The 26,158-nt window shown below is 43.3% G+C and overlaps 1 protein-coding gene across 2 annotated transcripts; it reads left to right on the top strand.

Moving 5' to 3' along the window:
* Positions 1 to 393: 393 nt before the first annotated feature.
* CDKL4 (cyclin dependent kinase like 4) lies at positions 394 to 26,158 on the top strand. 2 transcript variants are annotated; one of them, XM_037066837.1, is made up of 10 exons: positions 394 to 575; positions 5,790 to 6,013; positions 8,897 to 9,018; positions 11,612 to 11,684; positions 13,541 to 13,631; positions 14,764 to 14,961; positions 16,355 to 16,437; positions 17,833 to 17,889; positions 21,692 to 21,826; positions 24,293 to 26,158. In XM_037066837.1, exons 2-10 carry the CDS (start codon positions 5,846 to 5,848, stop codon positions 24,392 to 24,394), a joined length of 1,029 nt encoding a protein of 342 aa, XP_036922732.1. In that variant the 5' UTR covers positions 394 to 575; positions 5,790 to 5,845; the 3' UTR covers positions 24,395 to 26,158. The 2 variants fall into 2 exon arrangements, with proteins under 2 accessions (XP_036922732.1, XP_036922734.1); XM_037066839.1 differs by having other exon boundaries at positions 394 to 628.

Genomic DNA, 26,158 nt, shown 5'->3' with positions numbered 1-26,158 from the left:
CCAGAATAGGGTGTATGAGAGGTAACCACACATTTAAGTTTCTCCCCTCTCTTCCCCTCTGTCAAAAAAATATTTCGTCACGGAAAAACCTACAGAAGTTTGCTGAAATTTTATTTGGGAAATAAGACAGGACAGAAGAGTAATGACTTATAATAGGATCTGACAAACTGAGTTGTCTACGCCCAGGCGTGTAAACGGACAGGTGATCCATGCTTACAAGTGCTTAATATTAGTGCTCTTAAAACCTTGGGATGGAATGGGATTTGGTATAATGACAGCGTTCACGGAAAAAGCAGTGTTTCCTGAGCACCGCCTTCGGAGCATCTTCAAGAGTTCTTGGAGGAGAAACCCTGTTGCAACCACGCGGGGATGGGAGCCCGGGAGGCGGGCTTCCTCTGCGGCACCAGGGAAACCGTCTCCGGAAGCCGTCCTGCCCCGCTCAGCCTGAGCGTCCCGTTGCCCGGGAGACGCTGCGGCAGTTCCGCTCTGGAGTTGCGGGGGGCACGGGCTGAGCAGAGCCACCCGCATCCGACTTGGGGCTGCTCGGGGCACGCCACCACTGCCCGGTCTGCGCCGTAAGTGCCGGTCCTGCGGCAGGCCCTGGTCGCTGCGCTGCGTGGCAGGCCAGGTGGGTTGGGGGGCAGTGTGGGGAGGGGGCGTTGATGGAGAGTGATGTGGCGTCCGAGTGGGGCTCCCAGACAAGGGAAAGTTGCCTGAGAGAAGGGGAGCGGGGCTGCCTTCCCCTTCGGTGGCCTCTTGCAGGGCAGGAAGGCGTGAGGGCGAGGGGCTAGAGGTGACAGAGTGCTGCCGCTGGCCACACCACCAAGTCGCTGGGGCTCCCTGGCGGCAGGAGGAAGGGGCAGCCGGGGTGGGGGGGAGGGCGGCCCTCGGAACGAGCGTCAGGGGAGCGAGGGGCGCCTCTGCCCTCTGGGAGTCCGAGGCTTGGCCCCCAAGCTGGGCTGCCCTTCACAAAAGGGTCTGGGACTAGTTTAGTGGCCTGGAAATAAAGTGATCTATGCCGAACTTTCATTCCTGTTATGTGTACACGTTGAAATGCGATTTTTTAAAAACAAAATTCGTTTCTTGAGCTCTGTGGATCATGTGGTCTTATAGTTTTCTGGGGATGCTTTTAATTAATCCAATTGTTCTATCGCCAAGAGAAGTTTATAATCAGGTGTGTGTATTCTTGAAGTTCTGTGATTCTGTCTTATAAATCAGATGCAGAGTGGTTTTATAGCCCGTTTTCTATTCAGTTCTATTAAATATAAATACATTCGGTTGCATGGGAACAAAAGCAACGGCGCAGACTGTGATTTCTAACCTGCAGAATCCGCAAATGATCTGGACTGGTATTGAAAAGGTTTCCTTTCCCCCCTCATGCCCAACGCCACAGTTTATACGAGTTTCCTAGAAACTTAGATTAGGAAATTAATATGTTTTCTACCCCATTTTTCTCCCTTTCTAATTTTGTTTTTCTTCTCCATGTATCCGTTAGGCATGCTTGAGCCCTCAGGGCCTGGTGTGTGACACAGTCATGGCATATATAACCTGCCTACAAGTGTTTTCTCTGTTTCAGTCCTTAAAGCAGGAAATTAAATAGAAAGTTTTCAAAGAATTTAACAACCCACTCGAGTATCTGTCTCTGTATGTCTTTCTGTATTCACCAGTTGGCCCAACTCTACATCTATTTTTGCTTTTGTACAAGAACTTCATTAACTTAGGAATCAAATAGTTGGTAAATTCTGAAGTCAGGAGACCCTGTAACCAAGAGGCATGTGGCTCCAGATTGCGAAGATCTCTAATGGTGATCAAAAGTATTTCCAACCAATTGCATCTAGTCTCTGCCTAATATACCTCTATCAATAGTTTTTCCCCCCAGCATCATTAGGATTCTCTGCTTACAGTAGCATCTCATTTCCAAATGAGGGTTTTTCTGTCCATTTCCAATCTATATACTTTCAATTAATTTTAGTTGACCTGTGGCAAGAACTTCCAATACAACGTTAAACATAAGTGGTTAACTACAAGAATTCGCCAGTCTGGGTGGAGGGGCAGGTGGGGGTGGGAGGAGGATTCAGTCTTTCACCATTGAGCATGATGTTAACTGTAGGTTTTTCTACAGGCCTTCTGGGAAGGATGTTGCCTTCTATTCCTAGTTTGATGAGATTTTTAAAATCATGAGTGGATTCTGGGTCTTGTTAAAGTGCTTTTTAAAAGTATGTATCTACTGAGACAATCCTGTATTTCTATCTTTTATTCTACTAGGATGTTGTTTTACAATATTGATTTTTAGATATTAAACCTAGCATTCCTTAGATAAGTCCCACATAGTCATGGTGTATAACTCATTTTATATATTTCTGCTAATCATTTTGTTGAGGATTCTGTGTCCTTATTCATGAGAATAATGATCTGTAGTTTCCTGGGGACTTATTTATCTGACTTTGTATCAATGTAATATGAGAGGGGACGGAGAAAAACAACTTATTTATTAAAAATTGTGTATTTATTCTTACATGTTTAAACTCAGTCACCTTCAAAGAACTCTCCATCTGATGCAGTACACCTGAGATGTTTTTTCCCACTGCTCAAAACAGTTTTTGAACGCGTTGATTTTGATGCCTTTTGGTGCTTCTGCCATTTTTTGTTTCACCTTTTCCACATCAGAAAAATATTTCCTATTGAGGACTTTATTCATCTGGGAAAACAAACAAAAAAGCCACTCGGGATGAGATTGAGTCAATAGGTAGGGTGGGGTCATTTTGGTGAAAAACTGAACACTCAGTGCAGTGAGGGCAAGCGTGCTCATAAATTACCCAGCATGAAATGGGTAAATGCATGGAAAGAGTCTTCAAAAAAATTCACTGAAGCCAAATGCAGCCTCTCACAACAACGCCAGCTGCTGTCCTGATGCAGATGGGTTCCTAGACCACTCACCTAGTGGGGAAAGTCTGTACTACCGAGGGGCCCACCCTCCAGAAGGTAATACTGGGGGTTTTTTGGAGGGGTCCCTCCTCATATTGGCCTTACAGAATGAGTTGAGATATGTTTCCTCCACTTCAATTTTCAATTGGGTTGGCCAAAAAGTTCACTTAGTTTTTTCCATAAAATGGCTCTAGCAGTGCTTAGTTGTCTTTAACTTCATTCAAAACAATTTTGTTAGAATGTATTGTGACAGCTGTTGTATCAGAGTACATTTTAAAAAAACTTATCAAAATTGGTGAATTTGGGGCAGCCATATAAATATTGAAGATGGAAGAAGATACACAATATTTTCAACATATTATGCTTTATTGTTTCAAGAAAGGTCAAAATGCAACTGAAATTAAAAAAGATTTGTGCAGTGTATGGAGGAGGTGCTGTGACTGAGCGAACGGATCAAAAGTGGCTTGTGAAGTTCCTTGGTACTGTTGACATTTTGGCCAAATAATTCTTCACTGTGGGGCTGTCTTGTGTATTGGAAGATGTTTAGCAGCACCCCTGGCCTCTACCCACTAGAAGCCAATAGTGGGAGATAGCCGACATAGTCAAAATATCCAAATCAATGAAGTTATTGATGAAGATAAAAAATGAATGAAAACAAAAAATGCCTTTTGTTTTATGGAAAAAATAAATGGATGATTGGTATTTATTATTCTTTTAATGTTTGGTAGAATTCACTTTTGAAGCTGTCTAATCCTGCCTGGGCTTTTCTTTGTGGGTAGAATTTCAATTACTAATTGAAATTTTTTATTTGTTATGAGTGTAATCAGGTTTTCTATTTCTTGGGTCAGTTTAGTATTTTGTGTCTTTTTAGACATTTGTTCATATTGTCTAATTTGGTTGCATAGAGTTGTTCATAATACTCTGTTTCAACCTTTTTAACTCCTATAGGGTGGTCCTGATTTTGGTAATTTTTATTTCTCTGTTTTTTCATAATCTGTCTCAAGCTGCCTCAGCTTTAGCTTTCCTCTTGGCCTTCTCAGGTTTTCCACATATACGCACATAATTAATAGTTTTCCGAACACAGTCTGTGGTAGAGTTGCCATGTGTTACGTGAGTGTATGTGCTTGGGTAATAGTGGTAGCCATTCACCCACGTAGACGCTCTCTCCAGTTGTGTGGCTTTGTGGTGGCGAGTGAGGATACATGATTTCTTTCTTCAATGAGAGAGTCTGTGGGTAGGAAAGACTGGACATTAGTGAAGTAAAAAAAAAATACTCATTTGAAACAGGAAATTTTTTAAGGGGTCAACTCTTTTTCTAAGATTTAATTTATTTCTTTTTAGAGAGGGGGAAAGGGAGCAAGAATGAGAGGGAGAGAAACATTGATGTGCGAAAGAAACATCGATCAGCTGCCTGGACCAGGGACCACACCCACAGCCCAGGCATGTGCCCTGACTGGGAATGGCCTTTCGCTTTGCAGGATGACACCCACCCACCCAACCAAGTCACACTGGTCAGGGCAGAGGTCAACTCTCTACTTCAAATTTTATTAATGCCAATACCTGAATGGAGCAGCTCTTCAAGTTGTGCTTTATTTTTAATTAACTGTGAGGTAGTATAGTGTAGTGATGAAAATTGTGATCTTTGAAATGTGACCGCCTAGGTTCTAATTCCATAATAATTTCACTGTGCCTCAGTTTTTTTTGTCTGTAAAATTGGATAAAAATAACTCCTACTTTATGAAATATTTGTGTACATTATATGTAATTTGTATAGGACAGTGTTATTAAAAGCTAGCTATTATTACTAAGTTTATAATAAGATTCTACTGAGTACCCTGGCTGGTGTGGCTCAGTGGATTGAGTGCGGGCCTGTGAACCAAAGGGTCACCGGTTCAATTCCCAGTCAGGGCACAGGCCTGGGTTGCGGACCAGGGCCCCAGTGGGGGGCACATGAGAGGCAGCCACACATTGATGTTTCTTTCCCTCTCTCCCTCCCTTCCCTTCTCTCTAGAAATAAATTTTAAAAATGTTTTTAAAAAATTCTACTGAGTAAAGTGGGGTGGGATTTTTAAGACTGATTGGAATTTTTTATATTTTTAATTCTTAGACTGACTTATTTAATTATGATGGCCTTATTTCTAATCTAACATGTAATCTAGTCACCATAAAATTCACAAATGGGTGACACAAGACAGAAAAATTAAACCCAGTATTTCTGTAGAAATCACTATGGGTATGAGAGCATACATGAAGGATTATAGGTATCGGCCTTCTTTTTTGTGGTTTATTTCTATTTTCTTTGGGTTAGGCTCTGTTCCTTCATATACATAAATGCTAAGCACAATAAACAATGCTCTAAAAAGATTTTATTATTTTTAATTGCTTTAAGTCCACAGTTTCTCTTTCTTCTCTCTCCACCAGGTGGAGGTGTAGCTCTTTGTACCGTGTCTTTTTCCCAATACTTCTAGTCTTTGCTGTATTCAAGTGGTTAGGAAGGAAAAGAGAAACACCATGTTCAAGAATATGAAATATTCATTCAGCTGGATTTTACAGGATCACGTTTTAACCATTTACTAGAGGATAATGAACATAATAGATTGGATAAGGTTCCTTTCCACAACTTCTTTGAATTCAACTAAAGTCAACACAGACCTGTTATAAGAAACAGCATATGAAATTTTTTCAGTAACTGGAAGAACTGCAAAGCACCAAGCTCAACTAACAACGCCCAAATATTTTTAAGTGTATTTAAAGTTAATCAATGGAAAGAAACCTTTGGCATCCTTAGCAGATTGGTTTTATGTGGTATCGGTGGGAACACTGCCCTTGATGAGCTGATGAAGCTGAGCCGTCTTATTTTCCAGGTGCAATATTGTCCTGCAAGGTAATCGGCACAGCGATCTAAGTCACTCCTACTCTCATGGAAAAGTATGAAAAATTAGCTAAGATTGGAGAAGGGTCTTATGGGATTGTATTCAAGTGCAGAAACAAAACATCTGGACAAATGGTAGCTATTAAAAAATTTGTGGAATCTGAAGATGATCCTGTTGTTAAAAAAATAGCACTAAGAGAAATACGCATGTTGAAGGTAGGTTAACTTTTATGTATCTATATAGTGTCATGGTAGTGGGTGAACTATGTGTGCCAAAATTACCGAGAACATTAAAGTGATTTCTTTTTCTATTGGATTTTTAAATTCCTTTGTATCAGTAACTTGGGGAAATACATTGATTTTCACTTTGGACTTTAGCCACTCTTATGTTTAGCGGGTACTTATTATGAGTACAGCTGTAGACGGTTAAATTACTGAACTATTTTCCTTCTAGTTGGTGAATCACTGTCCCAAGTCCTCTCATTCCCCCCAGCTGTGCCCCCCACTTCCTACCCCACCCCCCAACATAAACCAGCAACTAAAAGACCATCTGCTGGCACAGAGGGGCCCACAGACTGTGCCCGTGGGGCTGCAGGCGTGGCTGTGGACTGGTCCCGCCTGGGGCCCACTGGTCCTCAGACAGATTGAAGATGGTCCAGCTGTGTATACACATTGTACACAGAGGGTTTGTCCCAGTTGTTTCTACTCTGGTGGGATTTGGCGTGTACGATGCACAAGTTCTCAATGTAAACATTTTCCCATCCTAAAAATCTTACAGTTTTAGAACCGTAAGAGACCTAGAGATGCTTCTCATCAGCACCTTTATTTCATCAGAGAGGAAACCCACTTGTAGGGCAGCACTTCTCAGACATGAAAGTGCATTGGCTTTTGTAGGGGACCTTGTTGAAAAGCTGGCTCTGCCTCGGGAGGGGTGTGGGGAGCCTGGGATGCGCGCTTCGGACCAGCTCTCAGTGGCACAGAAGCTCCTGATTCATGGAACATACTTTGAGTCACAAAACTCTTAGGATTTCAAGGACACACAGCCGACTTTTGTTTTGACATGTCATCTGCTTTAGGGAACCCCCAGAAATCCAGGTTTTATAGGGAGATAAGAGTTAAGTATCCATCTTTTTCAAGAACTATCCAGAGCAGGTTTCCTCAACTAATGAATTCTAGTATTTTGTTCAAAATATACTTAGATACACATGGACTTTTTAAGAGCACATGCATCCTGGTAAAAAGCGGTTCACTGCGACCTCGGAGCCACAGCCAGCTCTGTCACAGCTAAGTCATGGGGTGTGTCTGCGCCCGGCAGTGGGTGTTTTCCGATGAAGGTGGTGCATCTCAGCCGCTGCAGCCCCCAGAGTCTCCAGCAACAGTTAATGCTCAGGTCGTGCCTCCAAGTTCCCCAACTGAAGGATGGACTTTACGGTTAAAAAGCAACCAGATTCCAGCTCAGCTTGATCTCCGGTGACGATGACTCTCGGAGTACCCTTTCCTGCTTTTGGTAGTTACATCCGGGTACACTCGGAACAGTTTCCTTCTAGGATATATCTACCGAACCTCCCTCATATACTCCAGTTATTTAAATTTGACTGATTTCTTCCCCTCCTTACTACCTGTTTCACTTTAGGCAAGTCACTGTTTTTCTGGGCTAAATGAATTTCACCGGCAAATGAGCTGCAAATTGCTGATCTACCCAAAGGCAGGTTTGGCTGGGTCGAGCCTTGCCAGTGAAGGCATCTGTGAGTCCCTCACTCACCTGCTGGAGACACTTTGTTTCCTGTCTACAGCTTTGGCTGCAGCACAGAGCAGGGGGATTACCTGTGTGGCCCCGTCTCCTCCGCTGTTTGCCTTTCTGCCCTTTCAGACAGTAGAGCCCCTAGAAAAAAATAACTTGGTGCTCTGGGAATGTTTTTCACGTATAATGAATTCCCTTTTCCCAAACTCCTGAGCAGCAGGAATCGTCCCCAGGTGATGTTTTTCTGAGTCAAACCATGCCCGAGGATGCTGAGGTAGAGGGTGTCATGTGAGTCCTGGTACTTAGGACTCTCTCCTGGGCCTGCAGGTTATTTGTTGAGCTTTGCTGTGTACACAATACTGTTCTCTTTTTTTCTATATCCCTCTGAGTAAATGGTACAGGGTTTGGAAAAGCGATTTTTCTACTGTAGTGGGAAAACGAGGGAAGGTGAGTTGTAATTTAAGAGTGATCAGATGTCCTGGTCCAGAACCAGAGTTGGTCTGATCAGCATCCTCTTTCAAAATGTCCTGGTTTATACGCTAAGTTATATGGTCACCCTAGATATAGGCTGAGTGACTGTAGGTGCCAGTTTGCCTGGGACAGCCCTGGCTTGTACTCGTTACCTTGATAGGATGATAAGTGATATAGTTCCTGTAGTGACGGATTGTCTTAGATGATCTTAATCGGGGTTTTCCCTTGATTTACAATGTTGAGCAGAGGCTGACTTGTGAAATGCTTCAGTTTGGGACTAGAATTTAACACATAAGACGTCTAAGCATAAGAGAGAACAACAAAATCAAAGAGCAGAGCTGGAAGATGGCAAATTAAAAACAGACTGACCACGTGGACTCCTAGAATAGGTGATGTAATCGGACTTGAAGGTCAGGTTTGTTCCTGAGAGCTGACATTGAAGTCCAGACTGGGTTTACACCCAGCTGACATTTACATTCAGTAATGGCGATCCGTAAGCTAAGTGGGTATTGATGATTTTTATAGTCTTACACAATAATTCCATTTCCTCAGTTTTTCATTCAGGTTATTTTATGACTTACATATTTAGAGTTTCCACAAAATGCTAAAGTATTTTTAGTGTTAGTATACTTTGTTTTCTCCAGAGATTCAGTTTAGTTATCGTCTATTATAGGTGTGTTAGAAAAATTCTTAAAATTTTCTTCCAACTTTAAGATCCAAGATTCTTACTAAGAATAGTTTCTCTTGTAAGTAACTGTAATAAAATTCTCCACAAGAGATGCATAAAGATGATAGGCAAGACCTTCCGTTCTTAAAATTGTAAGGGATCCAGGGAGAACCCTTACAAGAAACAAATCACCAAACGTTGCATTTCGATTCCTTTGCAGCAATTAAAACACCCAAACCTTGTGAACCTCATTGAGGTGTTCAGGAGAAAGAGGAAAATGCATTTAGTTTTCGAATACTGCGATCATACACTCTTAAATGAACTGGAAAGGAATCCAAATGGGTAAGTGGTTTGGAAACCGGAGCTCTGTGTGGTCGGGTCCCGGTTTCACGTCCTGGGATTGACTGCGGCAAACTTCAAGCGTGAGCCCCAGTTCCCCTTTCTACCCAGACACGCCTGCCGGCTACCCGCCCCCATCTCAGGATTGGCTCAAAGGGCGGATGAATATTAACCCAGAGTAAAAATGACTGGGGAGACAAACCTGCAAATATAAATCATGATACATTTCGAGGCTAAGTTATGTATTGGATGACTGAATTGAAGGAGTGAACCATGGTTCAATATTAGGAGATCTATTCACATAATTCGCTAACAGGTTAGAGGAGGAAAAATGCACGTGGTTGGTAAAATTCGAAAGGCAATTGATAAAGTCAACATTCTTTTCTGATTTTTTTAAGAAGCCTTGGCAAACTAGGGTTAAAATACTTTCTTAGCATACACACACATACACATACGCACACACGAACTGTATTCAAAATAACCGCTGATTTACTTAGCACCAAAGGAGCCACCATGAAAGTGAGAAACGAGACAAGGACGCCAGTCGGCACCTGTTGAATAACGTAGCATTGTTCTGAGAGCGCTAGCCAATGGAACATGACAGCAACAGTGAATAGAATGTATGACTTTTGGAGACAAGTTTAACTTGTTGTCATTTTCATTATATTCTGCGAAAATCTAAGAGAACTGCTTAAAGAGTTACTAAAACAAATAGAATTCAGTGTAATGATTACAAGCACTCCTAATTTCACACACGGCGAGGTCTTGTTGCTGGTGCCGTATGCCAGAGTCCTATGTAGCCCATACCGCTGTTCTGGAAGGCCAGCTACACCTGCGTAACCAGTCTGTCTTTAAAAAGTGATCTGAGCATATTTAAATATCCAGCTATGATAAAATATTAGAGCCGGGGTTGAGTGTGTTTGGAGTATTAGGTAATTTTAAATTTTTAATTAAGAAACGTAGAGTAGACATTTGGTGAAAGAAATCTTGTTTCATGTTTTTCAAAATATGCAACCAGCAATCCCATCCCGTGAACAGGATGGAAGACCAGCAACACACTAAGGAAAATAAATAGTCACAGCATTCAGTCATCCAATACATATGCACAGACCCTGATGTACACCGAGTCTTCATAACTCAGTTTAAAAAGGAGTAAACAGGCCAATCAAAAAAGTAAAAAGCTATGAACAGTAAATACACCAAAAAAGAAATGTAATAGCCAATGATCATGTAAAAATTAAATTCACTAATTAAAGAAATGAAAATGAGATCTTTCTATTTTAGCCACAGATTGGCAGATGCAACACCGGCAAAAACAGATGAGGGGATGGGGACTTCAGTGCACAGATGTTTTGTGGCGGTGGGAGTGGGTCACCCTCCCTCAGAGAGGCCGCTGGGCAGTGTGTAACTGGGACGGTGTCATTCATGGGAGGGTGAAGTGAGCAGTGGAATCACATCCACGGAAAAGTTATGGTCTTGCTGTGGTTGCTACAGTTTGTGGAGATGGTTACACAAAGCACACTACTCCGGGCCAGAGTACTCCCCAGTTCCCCAAGGAAGGTACACTTGCCGGTGGCACTTTCCAGCATCTTCCACCCAGAGTAAGGATTCTGCAGGGACTAAAGCTCCCAGAGCCCCATTCTCATGGGCTCTTGATTCTATCCCTGGCTTCCCAGAGTGCTGCCCTGCGTGCCAGGCGTAAGTCACTTTCACAAAGCAACTCAGCACTTGCCTGAGTGCTCACCCCCAACTCGAACTGGACGAGCTGAAGGTCAGTCCTCAAGCATACCTTTTTTCCTGCAACACAAGACTCAGGTCTACCTGAAGTTCGTCCCCGAAGGATCAAAATGTAATGTCTGCCTACACTTGGTCCTGGAAAGCCCACTTCTAGAACTTACCTTAAAAGATAATTGCATAACTGCAGTGAGATGGATTATATATATTCACTGGAGTGTTGTTTCCAAAAATAAAACTTGGGCCACCAATTGCTATCAGTGGGGACTAAGTAAATGACTATACATCCATGGAATACGACCCTTCCCAGCCGCAAAATGTCTGTGTGCCGAAGTCCCTGTTTCAGAGAGAGGTAGGGAAGTCCTCGGGGAGGAACTGGCTGGGTAGGCGGGTCTGCGAGAGAATACTTCATAGAGATACTTCTGGAATTTTTAAATTTTAAACCATAAGAATATACTTTTTAATATTAAAATTAAAAAGTCAATTCCCACACACAGAGGGGAGAGGAACAGTGGTGCCTAACGGGACCGCCACCACAGGTCACGGCAGCTATTTGGGGCAACGAGACTTGAGTGAACACTTTTTATTCCTTTACTTTTCTATGTTGTTTGAATTTCCTGTTAAGCATGTATCATTTGTACAGATGTAAAAAAATTGAAATTTAGAGAGGAAATTATGTAATTATAATGAAAAAGAGTAAAGCAATTCTCATTAAAACTTTTTTTAAAAAACATTATCACGGCACCCTCTGCGCTGTGTTCACTGACCATCCCAAGCCCCACTCACTCCCATTCTGTTCCCTCTTCTGCCCCCATAACCCCACCCCAGGAGTTTTAATGTCCTTTGTGGTGTTTTTCCCTAGAGTTGCCGATGGAGTGATCCAGAGTGTATTATGGCAAACACTTCAAGCTCTTAATTTCTGTCATAAACATAATGTAAGTGACATTCTCTGATACATGTGTTAATTCTTCATCATGATTCTTCTACAAATAGCTGAGGGGTGTCTTCAAAGAGCTAAAAACAGGGGTTGGGGAGGGTAAGACCCAGAAGAGCAAACCAAAAAGCCAAAAGAAAGTTACAGAATATGAGGAAAAGCAATGCATTATTTGTGGCCCTTTTCCGATTTCTATAAGAATCAAAGTTCTAATTCCTTATGAATTGAAAGTTTGTATAAACTTACTGTTTCTTTTTGCCTCGGTACTAATGATTCCTCTGATTGTTTTTAAATTGGATTAAAATAAGTTTGCAGTAGTGTAATCCACTATGAGACTTGGTTTTGTTCTGTTTTTCTGTCTTTTAAGTCTTTTATTCTGTACAGTTCCCCTGACCCCACCTTTTAAAAAATTGTTTCATCATTAATTTTTTAGAGCCCTAGCTCTCCAAGTCACGCATGCATCGCTGTCCCAGGAGGGCCGGTTGGGACAGTCTCTGGGCCCACCCCCAGGTCCCTGATTCCATAAATCTGGGGAAGGGCTTGAGAATGTGCCTTTCCAAGCGTTTTCCTCATTGGAACAGAAGCTGCTGGTCCAAGAACCCCACTTTGAGCATCACTGTTACTGAAATTGTCTTCCCTGATTGCATCCTGTGTGTAATTGAACTTGTTCTTTCACTTGTATTTCCTGTAAATCGATGTTTGTATCTAGAGGCCTGATCGTTTTCAGGTTCATATTTTTAGATGAGAAAACTTCATGTATAGTGCTGTACACTTCTCACTGGGCCGACATCACGAGGCACCTGGTGTCTGGTTATCCCATTCTCATCTTAAAATAGACTTGCGGGCTCAGAGTTGCCTGTTTGATTTTCCTGCGTTATCGGCTTCCCTGTCAGCATTTCGCTTGATGGGTTTAGCATCCTTGGATGATTATTGCCTATAACCAGCATTTCATTGGGTTTAAAAGGGGGCATTTCTTGCCCTGGCTGGTGTGGCTCAGTGGATTGAGCACGGGCCTGCCAACCACACGATCGTGGTTCGATTCCCAGTCAGGGCACATGCCTGGGTTGCAGGCCAGTTCCCGGCAGGGGACTCACGAGAGGCAACCATACATTGGTATTTCTCTCCTTCTCTCCTTCCCTTCGCCTCTAAAGATAAATAAATAAAATCTTTTTAAAGGCGGGGGGGGGGGTATTTCTCTAATTCTGTTATTCCTCCTGCATTTATTAACTGGAATTCTATGGTGAAGAGCTTATCCTTATGGACTCCAACCTCTGTAAAGGACAGTAAGGTAAATATGGGATTCTTTCCCTTATTTATCAATACGCAGAGTAATGAGTTGGTATGTTAGCAGCATCCAAGAGTGAACAATGAAGGGATTTAATGGAAAGTTTATAATCATAACATAATAATAAACTTAGGGATTTTATATAGTCGTGTGTTTTAACCCTTTGCAATCATTGTTCTCTCTGGTGTTCACATTGTCCCATCTTTGGTTGGCAGGAGCTTCTTGTTAGAGATACACTGAGTCTGGCCTCATCTAGAGTTTTACCTTTTGCAGTTCAAACAGGACCCAGTAAAAACCGGAAGAAATAATTGTACGATACCACCTCCCCTCCCACCCCCCAAAATTCAGTTTTCATATTCAACAATCATTTCTTCACTGATGTAGCTACATTTTGATTTTTTCTTTTGATATGATCAGTAAACAATTGCCAATTTAAGTTCTTTTAGAAAAATGAAGAAAAACCGTATTTGTTTTTATCTCACAGGCTATGTGTATCATTTAAACTGATAGTTAATTTCTTTTTGCTTTGTCACCTTGATGGCTCAAAGAAATAATCAAACATTATCTTACAGTGCATTCACAGAGATGTAAAACCTGAAAATATTCTAATAACTAAGCAGGGAATAATCAAGATCTGTGACTTCGGATTTGCACGAATTCTGAGTAAGTAGCCACTTATTACTAACCTACCCAATTCAGGTGATTAAGAAATAATGTAGTTGAGCCCTGGCTGGTATAGCTCAGTGGATTGAGTGCAGGCCTGTGAACCACACGATCGCGGTTCAATTCCCAGTCAGGGCACATGCCTGGGTTGCAGGCCAGTTCCCGGCAGGGGACTCACGAGAGGCAACCATACATTGATATTTCTCTCCTTCTCTCCTTCCCTTCCTCTCTAAAAAAAATAAAATAAAATAAAATAAAAAAGAAATAATGTAGTGGAAATTCCTCCTTTAGATATTGAATGTATGCTACATGTTACATTGTTATTATTTGAAAAGGAAAGTCTCACTTTAACCTTTAGTGACTACATTAATTTGCACTTCTGGTACACTTCATTCAACTAGAATTTATTTGATGTCATATTTATATGCTCTGCCCCATTGGAGAGGAAAAAAGTTACAATATACATTTCTGCCTTTCATGCACTTGGAATCTGAAATGAAAAAAATACATGTTACTGCAGGATGATTGGCAACGAAGTACAAAAGTGAAGGTGCAGATGTTTCCCCCGGAGGGAAATGGTAACACTGTGGCTAGAGTGGTCAGGAAAATGCGTTCATAGAGCTGGTGGGACTAGAGAGCCAGCTGACGATCCAGGAGGGAATTCAGACAGTGCTCAGAAAAGGGGATGACCCCAGACAGGGAGGAACCAAAGGTAAAGAGGGACAAATCAGCGTTTCTCCACAAATCTAGGCCTGCAGCAGCACAAACTTGCATTAGCAGTGTGCACATCACAAGGTGTTGTGTACATAGTCAGTATCCTCATAGGACCCAGACCCAGGTGACTCGGCAGTACATTTGGAAGTTGGTGTAGACTTGAAGTTACACTACAGAAATCCTCGATTCCACGCCCCTCTCTTTGGGACCATGCAGATAGTAACTCGCTGAGGTGTCTGGAAGTTGAATTGACTGAGTGCACAGTGTAACTGTCTACTCAATCAGTGCCTCACCGCATTAACCACTCGGAGCAGGTGGCCTCTGAGAATGTTTGGAGCTTACCTGGAGGCCTGACCTGCTCTTGGGAGTAGTTCACCTGCTGTGAAAATGTGACCCACCTCACCCGATGTGTGTGCAGTTCCAGGAGATGTCTACACTGATTACGTCGCTACTAGATGGTACCGGGCTCCTGAACTTCTTGTGGGAGACACGCAGTATGGTTCTTCAGTCGACGTCTGGGCTACTGGCTGTGTTTTTGCAGAGCTCCTGACAGGGCAGCCACTCTGGCCTGGAAAATCAGACGTGGATCAACTTTATCTGATCATCAGAACGCTGGGTAGGAGCTGCATTTTATGGCTTACAGAGTTGCTAGGTTGTTGCAGTGATAGCATGTCACCGTAATGAACCACAGGAGCTTTCTTGCCTCACCAGGGTGCTTGCTGCTCAGGATGGCTGTACTGGGCTGCAGCCAAAACCCAGCCCTTTCCTCAATGTGTAGACCCAGCACTTCTCTCACTGAGGAGTTTTCCGATCCTTTCCAAGTCAAGCCACTTAGCCGTGGAATAAACTATACATTTAGTTTCCACACTGAGCTAAGACGGGGCTAAGGATATGAGTCAGCTGCCTAAACCTCACTCTTACAAGGCATCGGATCAAATGCAATTTCTGTCCACAGTAAAAGAGGGTTTTCCTCCGTTACTCCGGAGTGGGGATCGGCAAACTTTTTCTATAAAGGGCCAGAAGCTAAATAATTTAGGCTTTGCAGGCTACACAGTCTCTGTCACAGCCTCTCAACTCTACCCCTTTGGATGGTACATAAGGGTTTACAAATCACATTTGCACATGCCGTCTCGTTCAGTCTCAAGAAAAGCCCATTAAGGACGCTGTAACATTTTCGTTGTGCCTCTTTTAGAAATGAGAGACTGAGGCTCAGAGAACTTCCATGATGGCCTAAATCACACAGCCAGCTCAGTGCAGAGTAGGAATGGGGCTCCCGGGGTGTCCTTCATCGTGCGTCAGCGTCCTCAGCAGGTGTCTCCTCCCCCCTGGCTGGAGGAGAGTATGCACGGTGAGCTGCACCTTGACTCTGGCACCGTGGGTGCAGAGGAAGTGGCACGTCTACACACGAGGTGAATGTTCCTTCCTTCTCTGCTGTGGGCTGTCCCAGCAGCGCGGGTGCCGGGCAGGGGAGTCACTGCCTCTGGTCTGGTCCCACACATTCTCTGGACAGCCCTGCAGCACGGAAAATGGGGCGTAGAGTTTCAGTATGGAATACACCCGAAGTGTATATTGTTTCATTTCCTAAGAGGATTGTGGAAATTTATGTTAAGCAGATACCAGACAGCCCAGAGTTTGAATCCTGGGCCTGTCACGAAATGTCCACATGACTTTAGACAGGTTATTAAACCTCCGAGCCTCATTGTCATCCATGCAGTGGAGCCAAAACCAGCGGCCATTGTGGGGTTGTTATGAGATTAAAGGACACGGCGTGTGTAAAGCCCTCTGCACCTTTTTCGTGGCCCCTTTCCGGTGGAGGCGGACCGCCAGACCGAGCCGCTGACCCTGGCCTTCCCTGAGAAGGACATTTCCACAGTGACCCAGTCCTTCCAGGGCTGCCGGCCACAGTCAGGGTCAGTGTTTCTTTCACATCGGGCCCTCAGAAGTTAGCGATTTAAACACTACATTGTTTTTATAAACTTAACATAAATCATGTGGTTCGCGTTTTACAGGAAAACTAATCCCAAGACATCAGTCCATCTTCAAAAGTAACCAGTTTTTTCGTGGTATCAGTGTACCAGAACCAGAAGACATGGTAATTGCTTGATTGGGGATGTTTTCTATTTTATGCTGCTACGTTGAAGGGGTAGTTGTTTTTAATTTTCCTGATTTCGGCCTCTGTTTCCATATGCCACGCTAACACAGATCAAAGAAACTACATAAAAACCACAGAAAATGAATGGGAGAAAATGCCCTTTCCAGAGGTTAATTTAGTGTTAAATTTCAAGTAAAAGTATGTTTAGTTCCTGCACAAATACCTGATCCTTTTGCATAAAACACTCAGGTCTCTTTTCCTGAAATAGTTATTGTGTCGTACACAGTATTTACAATAGTGCTTCTTTATTTGGGGAGGGAAGCATTTTCTATGTTCTCAGCATGTGAAACAAAGCTCAAATCAATAAAACCATTTGCCGACAAGGTATATTTTCACATGGAAGGTCATTCTACAAGATGACCCTCATTGTGTCCAAATCAACACCCCACACCGCATGCTCCCCTCCACGCTGTGGCTGTGGGCCTTGCCTTTCTTTGGAAGGTATCAGTTTGACCCTCTTACTCCTGTAGACATTGATTGCCTGTCTGTGCTACCTAAGTTTGGGCTGTGACCTTTAAAACTCCATATGGTCTGGATCCAGCCTGTGGAATGAGAGCACTGTCCCTAGGTGTGTGTCCACACGCCAGCCCCGCGGGAGCCAGAGAGGTGCAGGGCGGGCGAGCGTCTGTGGAGCCAGTCGTGATTCATGGCGCCCGTGAACGGACTGCGGTTCAGGCAGCCCCAGCTATCTCTAGACACCCTCTTTTTCTAAATTTATTTCATGTGATACCTTGATTTACATACTGGATTTATTTTTTTAAGCACAGTAAAAGGTTAAAAGTTCCATTGCCAGGCTAGAGGTTGAATGCCAAAAGAAAATGTCATTTAAAGAATAAAACAAATTCGCATGTACCTGCTGCCTAGCTAAAGAAGGATGTTATCAGTAGCTTTGAAGCTTCCTCCTCCCCACACACTTCTCCTGAATCCCATCTTCCTCGTCCTCACTCCTCGCTATTCTGAATTTTGTCCCTTCTGTATCGTTCTTACATCGTAGTTCAATGTATTTTCATGAACGCTGCAAGCGTTCCCACACGTAGGTCAGGCACAGATAGTGTAGAACTGTTGGTGGTCGTTCAGGGGGGTGGGTTTGGGACCCACACTTACCAAACATCAACAGCAAAGCGCTGTGCAATTAAGAAAATCACTCCAGTTTTTTGCTTTCAAGTCTTTACACTACAGTGTAAAATTACATTAAAATATGATTTTAAAAATCTTTAAAAGAAATTCACCTGCTGGGGGGCGGGTCTTTCTTTAAAGTGTTCTTACTACTAACCTATTCTAAATCTGCATACTTTATTTTTACGTAATATTGAATGCCTTTACTTTGTTTTCTAGGAAACTCTTGAAGAAAAATTCTCCGAGGCTCATCCTATGGCTTTGACTTTTATGAAGGTACTTTGATCCATTGTAACTGTTTCTGACTGCAAATTATGATTGCAGGTGGTAACCCTGGGAGGAGCAGACAACAGCGCAAATAATGCCAAAGTAGGATGTAGTCATTGAAAACAATAAGGAACTGTAAAATCATTACTGTTAAAGGAACATCATTGGTCTACACAGTAATCTCTCTAACATATTTATTAAAATTAGTAGGAGATAGAGTATATTTAGGGTTTACTGTTATAACACTATTACTTCTTTTGTATTTGTTAGAAATTTGAATATTAAATTCATATATTCAGACTGTGGAAGCTTGTGAGGATAAAAGCCCCATCTTAAGTTTGAAGATCCGGAGCTGCACTGTCCAGCATGGCGGCCACCATGTGTTACTACTGAGCACTTGAAATATGGCCTGTTTGAATGGAGATGTACTAGATTTCTTTGAAAATTACTATACAAAGAGTGTAAAATATGAGTATTTCACTAATAACTTAAAATATGAATTATATATTGAATGGCTAACATTTTAGACACATTGAATTAAATAAAAATTTTAATTATTTTTTTAAAAAAACTAGCAGACCAAACAAAGTCTGCGCCGTATAGATGCTAGTGTGTAGCTTCTGCACCAGGCCTGAGAGGGGTCATCAAACACAGGACAAATTCCAATAAAAAATAGAAGAGACTCACCTGTGATCATCCGCTATCCATGCTCCACCAGCTGGGGCCGTGCTAGATGGGACTCTTTCATCCAAAGTGGATACTGAAAGCCCTTAGGGGATAGGGACGGAGCCACCAGTAAGAGTCTCTGTCTTCAACCGTCAGTCAAGTTCCCTTTATAGCAGTGGTTTCCGTGCTACTCATCAGAGCAACCTGGGGGCTTTTCAAAAACACGCATTCCAGTATCTAAACTCAGGTTACAGAAGTAGAATCTCTCTAAAGAGGTCCTTAGAATTTACGTTATTAAACGTCCCCCTAGGTGATTATGATGAGCAGCGAAGTTGGAAACTTATATAATCTAGAAGGTGGAGTCATCTGGACAACCTAGGGCCCACTGAGACCAGCCCTGGTGCCAGTGCGGGGGGCTGCAAAGGTGCTAACCAGGGTGCTGCTGGATTTCTTGAGTCTGGGCCCTCCTGAGGTTCGGAGCGTGACACCTCTGGGCTCCGACTGCCCTTGCCCCTGCTCCACGGCCTCAGCTATCTTCCACCTGTCTCACTGCTATGACCTGCCTTAACCCAGCACTTTGCTGGTCCTTTCTGGAAGCCCAATTTTCTGACCTTGTGCAGGGCAGGTTGTTCTGACCCACCTACAATTTAAGAAAACCCAGAGCAGCTGGCACGGGGGACATCAAGCACTACAAGCCCAACCCATTTCCATGTTGTGGCCAGGCCTTCCTGTGGTTCCTCCTCCAACTAACTAGAAAACTTCAAGGGCACAGAAACTCCAGGTAGAAGACAAACTCCTTGTCCTCATCTCCAAAGGCGACGTGCCCTGATAGTCAGCTCAGGATGCCGGGAGAAGCTAGTTTTGTCTCTCAGCTATTTGATCTAGGCTCATAATGTTTGACCTGAGACCCAAGAACTCTCTCAAGTGCATCAGGGATTGTGTTATTCAGTGAGTCACACCCTACATCCTAGACTCCTACCCCATGTGAAACAAAGGCAGCCTTCCTTTCATTAATTGCAGTTGAAACATCTTTAACAACAAGTGAGTGCCAGCTACCAAAACAGGTCGTTATCCCACGGGACTGGGTCATAATCTAGGCAGGGAAGAGCTCAGGTGGGTGAAGTGGCAGCCAGTGACAGTGCCAAGGACAGTGGTGGCATGCAGCGGCAGAGCTCTTGTGTTCTGTGCATTAGGTTTAAAACTGGACCGTGGGCGCCACATTTATTTTTATTACTATGTCTTCATAGCCATTACCATCCTATCACTAGATCAGTTTTATCTGGTCATCAAGAAGTCTGTCGACTCTTAGACATTTTGTTGAAGGGCCTTTTCTGAAATTTGAAATCTCTGGAATAGGATCCCAATGCGGACTTTGCAATTCCAATTTCTTTTTTTTTTAATATTTTATTTATTTATCTTTAGAGGGGAAGGGAAGGAGAGAGGAAGAGAAATATCAATGTATGGTTGCTTCTCATGCATCCCCTGCTGGGAACTGGCCCCTGCCGGGAACTGGCCTGCAACCCAGGCATGTGCCCTGACTGGGAATTGAACCACGATCATCTGGTTCGAAGGCCCGCGCTCAATCCACTGAGCTACACCAGCCAGGGCTTGCAATTCCAATTTCTTGCCCCTCATTTTAACACTTTTCCCAAGTTAGGAACACTTCAATCAGGAGCACCTCTGAGAATTCATCAGCCTCTTGGTGTGCAAAAAGTTGGTAATTAGCAGGCGCTCAGAAGCCTCAACCCCACCCAGTCCGTCTCAGTGCGCCTGCAACTAGTCAGGCAGGGCAGCGTCTCAACTCAGGACCATTGCGTGACTCAGCTTTCACAGTCTCTTCTTCGGATCTGAAAATGCTCTTTTAGAAAAAAACCTTAGGTATTTAGTGAGAGACTAGATTTCAGTAGACTGAGAGTCCATACAAGGAGGTGAATGGATTCAAGATAGAATTGGAAATGCAGTGGATAGGACCTGACAATCATTTAGATCGGGGGCATGAAGTGGAGGAAGGTGGCAGAGAGAAGGTGTCTGTGTCGGTTTCCTGGGGCTATCCTAGCGAAGTACCCCAAACTGGGAAGCCCAAAACAGTAAAATATATTCTCACAATTGTGGAGACCAGAAGTCTAAAACCAAGGTGTTGCCACCCCCTCTTGTCCCCACCCCCTCTTGTCTCTCCAGCACCATGCTCTCTCCAAAGCTTCTGGGGGACGGTCCTCCTTGGCCCCTTCCAGCTTCGGGTCGTCCCAGGCATTCTTGGGCTTCTGGCAGCAGAATTCCAGGGTCTGCTTCTGTCTTCACATGACGTATGTCACGTGTGTCTCTCTTTGCAGGGTCTCCCCTCTCTCGTAAAGACACCGCTCATATTGGAGTAGATCCCACACTACTTCAGTATCGCCTCCTCTGAACTAATTACATCCACGGAGGCCCTATTTCATGTAAAGCCACGTGATGAGAGCTACTGGGGTTAGGGCTTTAACAAATATTTTGGGGGCACGAGGTCAACCCATAACAGTGCCCTAGAGACAAAGCAGAGATAGTACATGGGCCCTTACACACGTGGGTCTGGATTTCAAAGGAGAGGTCTGGACCAGAAACGTACACATGCAAATCTCTGGTAAACCTTGACCTTTGAAGCTATTGAACATCAGTTAGATCAGCTGGACACTTAGAACAAATGAGAAGAAACGGGAACCTGGGATGGAGCCTTGAGGAATTTCATGCAACCACTGTGGAGAAGAATGTAAACTAAGAAAGGCTGGTTTGAAAACTAGTGGCCAGGAGGTAGGAGGAACGAAAAGTGAGGCATCTGAGAAGCCAAAAGGAGAGTTTCAAGAAGGAGGGCAGTGGTCAGTAGTATCTAACACTACTGAGAAGAGAACGCACAGTGGGGAAGCAGGTTTAAGGATCGGGACGTAGAAGTCTTAGGTGTGGATGACAGGAGCCATTCAGGTGGGACTGTGGAGGCAGAAGCCAGAGCGATGAAGAAATAGAGATGACCACAGTTATTAACAACTTGTAAGTACTGGATGACATGCAGACCTGATTTTCTAAACTCACATTTGCTCTATCCAGTTATTATTCAGAGTTTCAGGACTCTAACAAAATAGGCCCTTTTAAAAATACCTTCTTTGCTTTTCTTCCGAAGGAGTGTCTGAAGATGAACCCAGATGACCGACTAACCTGTGCCCAGCTCCTGGAGAGCCCCTACTTCCACGCTTCCCGAGAGGACCAAACCAAACGGAGAGCACGTCACGAAGGAAGAAACAGAAGACGTCAGCAGGTACCTCCGCCCAGGAGTTAAAGTGCTATGGAAATGATTTTTTCTCCTTTTTCTACCTTTCAAAGCGAGGCTAGGTGGACGTCAAGACCTTCTTTTTGCACTGGTGTAGTTGTATTTGTCTACCTCATAAATACTGGTTGATGTAATAAAATTATAAAAAATGAAAATATCTAGTTTGTTACAAAGTCTTATTCCAAATACCCTGACATCAAATGGTTGCACAATTCTTTTGCACATGGATTGGGTATCTCACCTGCCCGAACATGGACCCAAACACAACAGCTTCAAAGACTAAAACCCTGGTTACGGCAGCACCGAGTTTCCACCGGCCTTGAAGAGGGACCCCAGCTCCTCTCTGAAGCCTCCGATGTGCCGTGAAGGAGACCTGACGCTTAGGTCTTCTCACCCAGCGCAGGCACCCAAGTCCGCCTGTCTTAGATTTTTTCCTCGAGGTGAGGACAACTCTGGCCAGATACAGAGAGATGAGACTCAGACATCTGGGAATGAAATCCCACCCTCAGATGTGGCAGCGTGGTAGGAAAGCGTGGTAAATACAATGACAGACGTTGGTTCTACGGGTGATTGGGTGACGGCCTTTACTTGCTTTCAGAAAACTTGGACATTAAAACGTGAAGTTCATGGAAGTAAGGTTGTTTGGGTTTCCCCTCCCCCTCTTGTATCTCCAGCGCCTAAAACAGTATCTGTCACATAGAAGGTACTTAACAAATATGATCTAAATAACTAAATAGATGAGCATTGCTTATGAGTAAGCCAGGATGATAATTTTTCATTTATCTGACTCTGACAATCATCCTATTTGTGTTTACTTAATCTGTCACCTTTGGTCTACATTTTGGTCAGTTAGCTAACGAGTCACTATAAAAGAAGAAGGCAGTTTTTTCTTTCAACCATGTAATAGTTAAAGTAGAAGTTTGTTGGGAGGAAAAGGTCAAACTGATCAATAAGAAGAAATGTTAAGGTGATTTCCATGTATCCAAAATCTCTGGGTCTCCAAATTTGTATTGTGGAAGGTTTGTGGGTTTTTTAAACTTTTTAGAGGTTCTTTTTTTAAAAAAGATGTTATTTGTTTTTTTTATAGAGAGAAGGGAAGGGAGGAAGAGAGGGAGAGAAACATCAATGTGTGGTTACCTCTTGCACACCCCCTACTGGGGACATGACCCACAGCCCAGACATGTGCCCTGACTGGGAACCAAACCAGTGACCCTTTGGTTCACAAACCTGCGCTCAATCCCCTGAGACACACCAGCCAGGGCTGCATTACGGAGATATTTTACCTTCCCCTGTTAAAGTTACATGTTTGCAAGTTAAGCCCAACACCTTTTACTTAACCAAACGATTAGGGTTTGTTCCAATAAGTCTGAGGCAGCAATTTAAAAGATGGTGTGAATTGCCCATAAAAACACTATCCCCTTAAAAACTTCTTATGAGATTCCTCACCTTTGGCCTGGAAGGGTAGACAGTGGCACTGTGCCACCCTGCCCCTCGGTCCCAACTGAAGTTCTGCCACACTGTCCTGCAACGGGGACTGTCCTCCAACCGGGTGGGGATGTGCTCCCCCTTGAAGTCTCCAGTTCACAGCTGTGCTCCCCATTCCTTATGACCCTCAAGCCCACTGACAAAGATGTGGGGCTTTCCAGAGACCTTTCCAGAGACCCAGGACAACAGGAGGAGGAGACACACAGCGGCAGGCATCTGGATAATCTCATTTACACAGATTACACTAAGTCTCCGTCGTTAGTCCACTGAAAGCTATCCACCTCTGCGTGGCAGCCCCCGAGGACCCACCACGAGGCAGTGCCTGCACACGCCTCCCCCAAATGCAGTCTCTGGAAAGCAAAGCCAAGGGCAAGAGCGACACCCATGTCTTTCAAGTCCCAGTTTTTTTCCTGAGCACACACCTCCTTCCTAGACTTTTTACTGTATCAGGGGAGGAAGGGAGTTCAGAAAGATCTTTTCATGCAGTGTGGTTTCATTTCGTGAGTTCAAATTTCTACCTAGATACCAACTTCTAGATCTCTGAGTGAATGATCAAGAAATTCCTTAAAACTAAATATTGTTTAGCATAGATAGCAAAGAGGTTTTTCATCTGTGCTGCCCTGCCAATATCCTAACATTTAAAATCTGGTGGGCAGAATGTAGAGTCTTGGAATTACTGTTTGATAGATTGTGGGCATCTGTCTTTTAAACACCGACTAGACACTCAGAAATGTGTGTATTGAAATAAACTAGAGCACATCTGTGAGAAGCCTAGAGTGAGCAGCAGAATGTCATTTTCAAGTATCTGAATATCACAGTGCTTTGAAAGTATCTCTACTTAATTTTTAAATTCATGTCTTTTGACACCTTTGTACCATGTGTATCCTGTTTTGCCACCTTTAAATCGAACTGTACGAATAGGATTTGTTTTCAATTTACTTTCTTATTTTTGTCTTGTTCTGCTATTAGAATCAACTGTTGCCTCTCATACCAGGAAGCTACATCTCCCCCACACCTGATGGAAGAAAACAAGCCCTCCAGTTAAAATTTGATCACCTTCCAAACATTTAGGAAAGTGTTTGTTCAAGTGGAAAGTAATTTAATATGTACACATTTTTGCACAAGAGAGACAGGAATTCTCAGTGTTTCAAATGCACACGAGCCACACGAAAGTGAAGATGCCTTCCAGAATTGTTCCGCTCTGGTCATTACCGATTCCTCTGCCTGTGCTTTTCACATTCTGACTTTATCTTTTAGAATATTTTCTTGAAATGTTACAACTTCTGAAACTGAATATATGGAGGAGATATTTTCGATTTCATCTGAGCTACCCCTCTTGAGGCAATTTATATTGAGAACTTGCAAGCTTACTCTGATGTATGAAAAAGATGTACATGTATCACCTTGCGTCAGCTGACCACACAGTGTCTTAGAGCAGTACCCAACAGCTCTCCTCACTGCTGTTTGTGGGAGGAGTGACTCTGTATTTCTGCAGCTTACTTCACTCTTGTTGTAATCAGGGCTGCTGAGTGACTCGGGGGTTTTACCCCGTGTGTTTGTATGGGTGTAGGAAGGGAGCTTTGACATGTCGTCCAGGTTTGTTCCCTGATTCCAGGGCAGATTCTACTTTCTCTGACTCCCGAAACACTGACGATCCTATTTTTAAAGCCAGCTAGAGAAAATTTCTGACATTTACGTCACAAATCCTGGGTGTACTACAAGCAATTCCCATCCTCCTAACACCCTGGGATGATCAACTGCGGACTCTAATGCTGTTCTTTGGTGCAGCGTGGTTTCTTATCCCCCCTCCTCCTGGGTAGCCCTTAGGACCTAAACCGACCCATCCGCATGGGGGCGTTTTCTAAATAGTGTATCGTCAACAGTCTGTTCCAAACATTGGCATCCCTGAACATCACAGCATCTATGAACTTGTGCAGCCCTAAATGTGTGCGTCAGGTTTGTACACCTTTCTGAGAGCGGGAAAATTATCTTTCAGTTAACTTCATTTGGTGTCTTTTAACAAAAAAGGGGAGAGCAAATAAAATGCCTCAAAAGGCGAGCCCAATTTAGGTTGTGATATTTTCCCAAATAAACGTGACAGACCTGCCTACCTACTACCTACATACATTATATATATACACACACACATACACACGTGTACATATATATAGCTCTAAATTTCAAAGCGTCATAGTAGATGCTTTTTATCCTGGACATCTAAGAATGATGCAGAATATTTAAAGTGCCTTTGGTTTGCTAACAAGCAATTCGTGTAAACCACAGCACAGGGCTGCCTATCCTTGTCTGGCATAAAGGCACAAAAGAGTAGTCTTCCTATCAATAAATATTAAGATTATTACTTTCATTAACTCTTTTCTGCTCCTAGGTTTGGTGTGCTCATTCAAATATTTTGCGAATGCACGTAAGTCCAGAAATTTCTTGTACCCGACATCAAGACACTAAGCATCAAGTGTTCTTAAGAAAACGCAGTAACATTCTATATTCATCTCTAAAAGTCAATCGTATTTATAAACCTGGCTGTGTAAACCTGCAGAGAAGCTAATTCAGTTATTAGGATCCTCAGGTACCTGTGCTGACATACCTAAGTTCTTCCTAAAGAATTGTGGTGTCCAAGCAATAGTTCCTTGCTCACTGGAAAGACATTCTCAGTGGGCTTATTTGGCCATTTCACACTCTGAGTGTGAATATAAGCTGCTAGGGACTTCTTATTTTCATCTTGTTATCAATAAGTGTGCCTCTTCAGACTTGTGTATTTCTTCCATTTTTTAAGATTTTTAAAATTTATTTCTAGAGAGAGGGGAGGGGAGAAAGAGG

The sequence above is a fragment of the Sturnira hondurensis genome, unplaced genomic scaffold, assembly GCF_014824575.4.
Source record: "Sturnira hondurensis isolate 20B ecotype Veracruz unplaced genomic scaffold, ASM1482457v3 Scaffold0016663, whole genome shotgun sequence".
NCBI classification, from domain to species: domain Eukaryota; kingdom Metazoa; phylum Chordata; class Mammalia; order Chiroptera; family Phyllostomidae; genus Sturnira; species Sturnira hondurensis.
This window is presented reverse-complemented; position numbering and strand designations above follow the sequence as displayed.